The sequence below is a fragment of the Nicotiana tabacum genome, chromosome 20 (assembly GCF_000715075.1).
Source record: "Nicotiana tabacum cultivar K326 chromosome 20, ASM71507v2, whole genome shotgun sequence".
Taxonomy (NCBI): domain Eukaryota; kingdom Viridiplantae; phylum Streptophyta; class Magnoliopsida; order Solanales; family Solanaceae; genus Nicotiana; species Nicotiana tabacum.
The window spans coordinates 148509250-148517255 of record NC_134099.1 but is presented as its reverse complement, the minus strand read 5'-3'; the positions used below and the strand labels follow the sequence as shown (position 1 = coordinate 148517255).

The 8006-nt window shown below is 40.4% G+C and overlaps 1 protein-coding gene across 1 annotated transcript; it reads right to left on the bottom strand.

The window, feature by feature from the left end:
- Positions 1-723: 723 nt before the first annotated feature.
- On the bottom strand, positions 724-1953 carry LOC142174594 (uncharacterized). The gene is made up of 4 exons (XM_075240417.1): positions 1941-1953; positions 1638-1780; positions 974-1052; positions 724-884 (listed from the first exon to the last, which is right to left on the bottom strand). The coding sequence occupies exons 1-4, from the start codon at positions 1951-1953 to the stop codon at positions 724-726; spliced, it is 396 nt and encodes a 131-aa protein (XP_075096518.1).
- Between the last annotated feature and the right edge of the window lie 6053 nt (positions 1954-8006).

Genomic DNA, 8006 nt, shown 5'->3' with positions numbered 1-8006 from the left:
ACAAGTCATATATCACTACCCGAACTTAGTCGAACCTCCGTAACACCCAAAGCAACACCAAAACACCAAATCAACCTCGAATTCAAGCCTAAGAATTTCTAAACTTTCAACTTCTGCCAATTCAAGCCTAATTCTACCACGGATCTCCAAATTATATTCCGGACACACTTCTAAGTCTAAAATCACCCAACGAAGCTAATCGAATCATAAAAGTCCAAATCCGAATTCGTTTACTCATAAGTCAACTTCCGATTGACTTTTCTAACTTAGCTTTCTAACTAAGAGAATAAGTATTCATTTCACTCCAAAACTACTCCGAACCCAAACCTACCAACTCGATACAACTCAACACAGCTGAACAATACATAAAAAAGTATAGATGGGGGAAATAGGGCTTAACTCTCAAAACGACAGGCCGGGCCGTTACAAAATCATTCACAAACCAATCAAGCTATGAAAGTATTAAATCAAAACAGAATACTAATTAAACAAAACAATTTCAAACTAACTACATTAAGAGTTGAAGGTGCCTCAACTATTTCACATCAAATATAATTCTCCTAAACTCATCAACAATTTTTAGGAAAAAACAGTTTACTACATAAAATTTTATTTCTTTTTGGGAGCATTCTTGGAAGATCTTTTGTTATGCCCTTCTACTCCGCAGTTGCCACATGAAATCTTGTACTTCTTTGAATTTACTTCATCATATATTTTGTATCTTTATTTTTGAGGTCTTCCTGACTGTCTTTTCCCACCTAAAGGTGGATTTACAACTTCTTCAGTTATATGTTGTGGCACATTGCATTTGCTTTCATCAGGTAGGTGATTTACTGGTATTTCATAAGTACGCAAGAGGCTCTCCCTTATGTAATAAGGAGAACCTATTATTCAAAAGACTCATCCTTGTGTCTTAAAGCAGCCAAAGCATGTGGACAAGGAAGTTCATCAAGCTGAAATTACCCACAACTACATCTCTTGTTTTCAAGACAAATAATATAGCGCCTCACACCATTTAGTACTGTATGGATGTAGTCTGTTGAAGACCTCACCTACAATTACATTACAAACAAAAAACAATTCATATACAGTTAAATACAAAATATCTACAAATTATCTACATTCTCTTTTAATAATTTATTTTGATGCAATAAATGATCAGATCTTACTCTAAGCTTGTGCGACAATGTTCTGTTGTCATCCAACTCTTTGTTGAATTTAAACTCAAGGTATGTTAATGTACCCTTTGCATTCAATAACTTTTCATTAGTCTAACGTTCAAGAAGAGTCCTCATATACTCTAATAGTTCTACTATCGCCAGCTCTCTTGCATCTTTTGTTACAGCATTCAACGACTCTACAATGTTTGATGTCATAGTCCAAGTTTGGTTCACTATAGCATGTACTCGAGACCATCTATGATAGCCAATATCATATAATTATGCTTTAACATGTGGGTCAATCTCTTCAATCTTTGACATCCTTTCATTAAATTCATCAAGCGTGTATGATCGTGTCGTGGCAAAGTACAATTCACTTAACTTTAGATGATCCTTCTGAACTTTTGCCCGTATATTTGTCCAAATATGCCACATGCAAAAATAATATGGCATGCCGGGATAAACAATAGATGTTGCCTTCAAGATACTCTCATTCCGATCCGAAACAACACACATATTTGGTCTTTCACCATATGCATGTTTGAAATGCTCAAAAAACCACTTCCATGATACGTCATTTTCTGAATCAACAACAGCATATGCCAATGGTAATATGGTACCTACATTATGTGGCAAAAAGCAATTAATTGGCTGCAGGAAAAATGTAGAGTAATACATATACATACAAACTACAACTTTTCAACAATATATCTACAATAAATCTACAAGTACTATAAAAAACAGACAAGCTACAATATTTCTACAATAAAACTACAATACCTGTTGCATCCATTGTACTAGCTGTTAGCATTATTCCCCTATATGCTGACTTTAAGAAGGTCCCATCAACTACTATAACTGGCCTACTATCACGACCCCGGTTCGCCCTCCGTGAACCATCGTGACGAGACCTAGTCTCTACGATTAGGTGAGCCTAACAAATGCGGAAAATAAACAAAACTTGCGGAAGAAATAATTTAAAGCCAAAATAAACGAATTAAACAGAATTTAAAAAAATGTCGCTCGGCATATACAATACAACTTCTCGAACTAACAACATATCCCAAAACCCGGAATCTCATGAAACCACAAGCCTTGGAATGTCTACCAGTGTCTAACTCCAGAATATCTAACAAGGAAAAGAAATACAAAAGGGCTAATACAATAGGGAGGGTAGAAAGGGACTCCCCGGTCTGCGGACGCGGCAGATATACCTCGAAGTCTCTAGAACAGTCGCCTCGCCCCAAGAGTGATAGGACTGAGTTGAAGTACCGGGATCTGCACATGAAAAACATGCGCAAAAAGGGCATGAGTACACCACAACGGTACTCAGTAAGTACCAAGCCTAACCTCGGTCGGGTAGTGACGAGGAAGGTCAGGGCCCTACTGAGGTTAAATAAAATATAAGGTTTAACAGTGTGAAATAAACGGTGTAAATAAGTACAACAAAAAAAAATAACACAGGGTATAAAGGACAGCAACAACTATTACATAGGCAAGGTAAAACACAGAAAGAAATACAGCTCAGTACCAAAAATAACAATCGGGGATCTCCCAGGATACCGTCCTGTAGTCCCAGTTATACATATCCAATAGATCTCCCGGGATCCCGTCCCGTAGTCCAACTCATAGTGTGCAGGGATCTATCGGAATTCTGTTCCGTAGTCCCAAATGTAAATACCCAATACTAGGGAAATCTACCGGGTGCAGTCTCGTAGTTCCATATAACTATGTAGGGGGATCTACCGGAATCCCACATCCATAATCCCAAATAAAGAGACAAGGGGGAGCTACCGAAATCCCACATCCGTAGTCCCAAATGTAATTACACAGAAGCATCAGGAAAATATTTAGAAATGTCAATTTCATATCAAGGCAGATAAGTAATTCTAGCCTAGCATGTTGCATGGAATTCAGGTAAAGCAGTTTGAGCAAATAAGGCAATTAAAACACTTAGACATTCTTTCATAAGCTAACAACAGGCTTTAAATGCAGGTAATATAAACAAGAAAAGAAACATACTAGTAATTACTTAATGAAAACTGAATTTTCAACAATTAGCACAAGTATACACTCGTCACCTCACATACAAGGCATTTCAATTAACAGTAATACCAAATCCTAAGGGGAAGGTCCCCCACACAAGGTTAGGCAAACCACTTACCTTGAACCAGCTCAAAAATCAACTCGAAACCATGTTCTTGCCACGAGTACTCGATTCCAAATGGCCCAAATCTATTCAATTCAATTGCATCATGTAAATAACACTTCAAGTAACTGATTCTACAATTACATTCTAAGCTAATACGTGGAATTAGATAAAATGACCAAAACACCCCTCGAGCCCTCGTCTCGGAATCGGGTAACATTTATATTTTTAGAATCCTCATACTCTTGATCGCAGTGGACTCAACCTAAGGAAGAGTGGGCGCTAATACTTTTACCCAATAGTGGTATCGGGGTCAATTTTCCACAGGGAGCTTCAATTTGGAGTTGAGTGTTTGTATGGTCTAGGACTATGTTTTAGCTCCTAATTGATCTTCTAACATTTTTTGTTTTCTTTTGATTATCAACTACAATTTATCAACTACAAGTTTAAAGCTAAGTTAGGCTAAGATATTGATTCTAAGTTGTATGCAATATAGAGAAAGGCACTAGGATCGTGGCATGTACCTAGGTGGTCAACTAACGGGTAGAGATTCCTAATGCAAGAATGATGAATATGAGACTTATGCTATAACCGTTGCACTTTTGCACCCACTCTCACACCTCTCGGTAGAGAGAGTGATTTTGCCCAATTGACTCTCTCGAGACCAATTGGGTAGGCCAATTTGCCCACGCAACTTATGGTTCAAGTTGGGTAATTACTCTCTCGAGGTTTAACCCGTTAATTGGTACTACCATTCTCATGGGTCCATCCAAATTTCTTGTTAGAATTAATCTTGGGGTCATAGACTCTCTTTCTCAAGAATAATCAAGATTCACTATGCTAGACTTAGTGTTTGCAACCACCAAATCTTAATGAAAACATAAGATTAATCCAAATAACAAATACCCAACATCATTCATGCACTAAACAATCACATCCATTAATTACCCACACTAGGGTTGAGCCACAACCCTAGCTAATGGGTTTAGCTAGCCATAATAGAAACAGAAATTGAAGAAATAGTAGATGAAATTGACATAATAATTAACTACAATGTTAATCTACTCAAATCCACGTTAATACTAGAAGAAATTGCCCAAAATAGGTTAAAACTATGAAGTCTCGAGTTCAGCTGCTATCTGATAAAAACCAAAAAAAACTCTCCTCTAAAAAGTAAAATGTCCTATTTATACTACACAAGAAAAATCGGACAAAAATACCCCTGAGGGTCTGGCACGGACCGCGCACAAATGACGCGCGGCCGCGTTGGGGTTTGGGTCTTCATATCTTGCTTCTGACATTGGGGACGTGGACCGCACAAATGTGACGCGCGGCCGCGTAGGGTGTTTTGGTCCAAATCCAACCTCTCTGAACTTCATCCACGTGGACCGCACTGATTAGGTGTGCGGCCGCGTGGGCTTTTTCCTTAAATGACTAAGTCTCCGACACTCTTGGGCGCGGACCGCGTGGAAAGGAGCGTGGACCGCGCATTTTGACTTGGAAATTGCATGGTCTCTGAACTATCCTGCTCGACCGCGTGGCAAAGCAGTGCGGACCGTGCAGGTTGACCTTGAAATAACCCAGCCTCTGAACTCTCCTGTGCGGCCGCATGACACATCAGTGCGGACCGCACAGGTCATTTTGTTCTCCACTTCAGTTGTCTTTTGACACTTGGCAGATTTCACTCCTTTTAAGCCGATCTTTGGTATTTGTCATCTTGTCGCTCAAACCTGCAATCAAGCGCAACTTGTAAGCATTTTGGGACTAATTTATGGCAGTTAATGCATAAAGCTTAGGTAAGAATGGGTATAAAACATGTAGAAATCACAGTTATCAACTCCCCCAAACTTAAACCTTTGCTTGTCCTCAAGCAAATAAAATGAGACCTACCCCTCAATGGAAAACACCCAAGTAATTCCTGTTTATCCTAAAGTAACCTCAACAAGCATCAATTGAGACTAACAATTGCTCTCAATGCGAATGTATCATTAACACATTTAAACTTTGAAAACTTGTGGATCAAGTGTGACACAAGAGCATTAAGAGTTGACACATTTCATCAAGGAACCTTTCTCAATTTCTTTGGTCATTGTGGAACCCAAACTCACACATCCTCGACTTTCCCTAAGTGAACCTCACCTTTTTAGAGTATTTGCACACAAATCGAGGTGAATGGACTTCTCTCTCATCTCTCACAAAGAAAAGGCCCTAAGTCCAGCTCTAAGTACCATATGCTTTCCCCTTATGTAAGTATCCACTAATGTAGGCTTCCCTCAACTCAAGATCGTATAGGGCTTTTGAGGAGTCATTGTGAAGGCTTTGGGTAAATGTAGGACATATTTTTGTTCAAATGGGTTCAATCTTCCCTTAAACACTTCTTTTAATTTATTTTGGCACACTTTCTTGACTCAATTGAGTAATTCACTTCTTTCAAGGGGTTAGAGAGATACATTATCACTCTTTCTTTTGCAATTCAAATCCTTTCTCCTTTTTACCACTTTTCCACACCTTTTTCACTTTTTTGTTGTCCTTGGATTCTCTTTTTGGTTCTTATTCATTTTTGTCTTTCTTTTTGTCTTTTTCTCTTTTTCATTGCCTTCCTTTTCTTTTGCTTTTGCGCCTTTTTACCACATTGATGACTTTCTTGTCTCTCCCCCCCAAACTTAGACATTTGCCATTTACTCAAGGGAAGATTTGGGTGCCAAGAGAGGGTCTCATTAAGAACGGGTATAGGCTTGTAGCTTGGTTCATGAAAGAAAAAGGTTTAAGGTTCAAAAGGGGTGAACTATGGATTATTTCATTGGTAGGTCATGGAAATTGTTCAAATTTTGCATTTTGTATCAAGGAGAGCCTATAATCACGTCTCAAGTCAAGTTCTACCTATGATTTCGCCTCAACAAACATTCAGGGAAAGTTCTAGGCCATCGGCTCGGTATTTGGGCTCACGATTCAAATTCTCACTACACACACTCAAGGATTGCCAAAGACGGAGTCGAGGGCCCACAATGACCTTAGATATGATTCAAGCGCACAATGGCCCAAAATGACCACATGATGATTGTTTAGTCAACACAAGAGTCTCAAGGCCACAACTTTCACCATCCTAAACACAACATGATGTCTTTGACCATAGGATCAAAGGAAAATGTGCTAGGCCCGAAGCTTTGCCTGAGGTACCCTTAACTACAAAAAACTTGAAAATCAAAAAGAAAAATCAAAAACGGACTCAAACCCTTAAGAAGGTTGTCACGCCATCTATCATTGGGAAGAGGCACCCGGTTCGCACAACACTCTACCCTTGGAAAGAACCGTGGCATTAAGAAAACCAAGGGCTTATTGCAAACGCCAAAACAAAACAAAAAGGCTACGAGCCTAACTTTGCAACTAAAATGAATTTTTTTTAACGAAAAATAGAAAACCAAAATGAAAACCAAATGAATATGTACAAAAGGGGAGTAAAATATACAACTAGGGGAAATGAATATATACATAGAGTTTAAGAGCATCTAGAATGAACAATTATATACAAGCCATCTACAACTACGATTGTGCTGAAAGTAAAAGAATATATACAGTAATCCAACAGTCAATCAAAATAGTAGGGCCACACCTCCACGAATAAAAGCTAGCATTGTCCCCAATACTAACTATCAAAATAAGCACCAAAATGAAAGAAAGGATATAGAAAGGCCCCTCAAGCCTCATCCGTCACCCTGTGCTGGTCAGTGGCTCCTAAGTCCTCTATACTGGCAGGGACCTCAGACTGGTCCCCGGCCTGCTGCTGCTGTGCTGCTGGGACAGGTGCCTGCTCAAGAACTGGCTCATCAACTGGTGGGGCAGTGGAGGGACTCTCCTGAACCGGTGCTACCTCAATCACAACTCCCTTAGTGCTAGGGAGTTTCCTCTTTTTCCTCGGCCTCTGCTCCTCCTCCTGTACCTGTGCTACTACTGGCTCTACAGCTGAATCCCCAAATAGTAGGTCAATTGGCAACTGATCCGCCATGAGCTTGTCCACATCCACTCTCAACTGTGTCACTGACTCCTTGGAAGCCTTCTGCTTCCTCAGCTTCTTGTGCTCCCGAGCCAATTTCTCCAACGCTTTGCCATGTGCCCCAACCGCCTTAGTCAAGGCATCCTGCGTCGCCATCATCTTTTCCTGGTTGGCCAGGATCTTCTTCAGTGCATCCTCAATGGAGGAAGGAATCTCAACAATAACTGGTGCTCCCTGTGCCTGTACAACAGTGGTCAATGTAGACAACTTGGATGTCGCAGCTGACATCCAGTTGTTCAAACTGGCAAGGGAATGGGTGAGCTGGTTTGCGGTGAACCGGTGAGTCTTTGATGAAGGGACTACCGGGTTAGCTGCAATAGAAGGACCAGCTGCTGACGACGGACCTGGAGGCAATGCCTCATCAATAGCAGGAATGGTGGAAGGCTCACTGGGCTGCTCAATGACCGCTGGCTCCTCAGACTAGCCAGGTGCGGTGGAAGTGGATGCCACATTCTTCTTGCCCCTCTTCGGGTTGTCTGGACCCAACTGACTATACCATGAGTACGGGGCCACCGGAGGTACCTTGACATCATATTTCTTTTTCTTCACTTTCAATTCTTTGAAGTATAAAGAGAGTGTGTTTGGGAAGGGTAGTTTGTTTGGGTCTCCTGACCAACTGTAGAAATCCCTCTCGACATAATATTAC

Excerpts from the sequence above, each read along its gene's own strand:
- LOC142174594 (XM_075240417.1), bottom strand. Across the intron at positions 1,053-1,637 it reads GGAATGAGAGTATCTTGAAG|GTGAGGTCTTCAACAGACTA; the intron begins GCAACATCTATT and ends ATGTAATTGTAG. Across the intron at positions 885-973 it reads TTGTCTTGAAAACAAGAGAT|GTTCTCCTTATTACATAAGG; the intron begins GTAGTTGTGGGT and ends TTTGAATAATAG.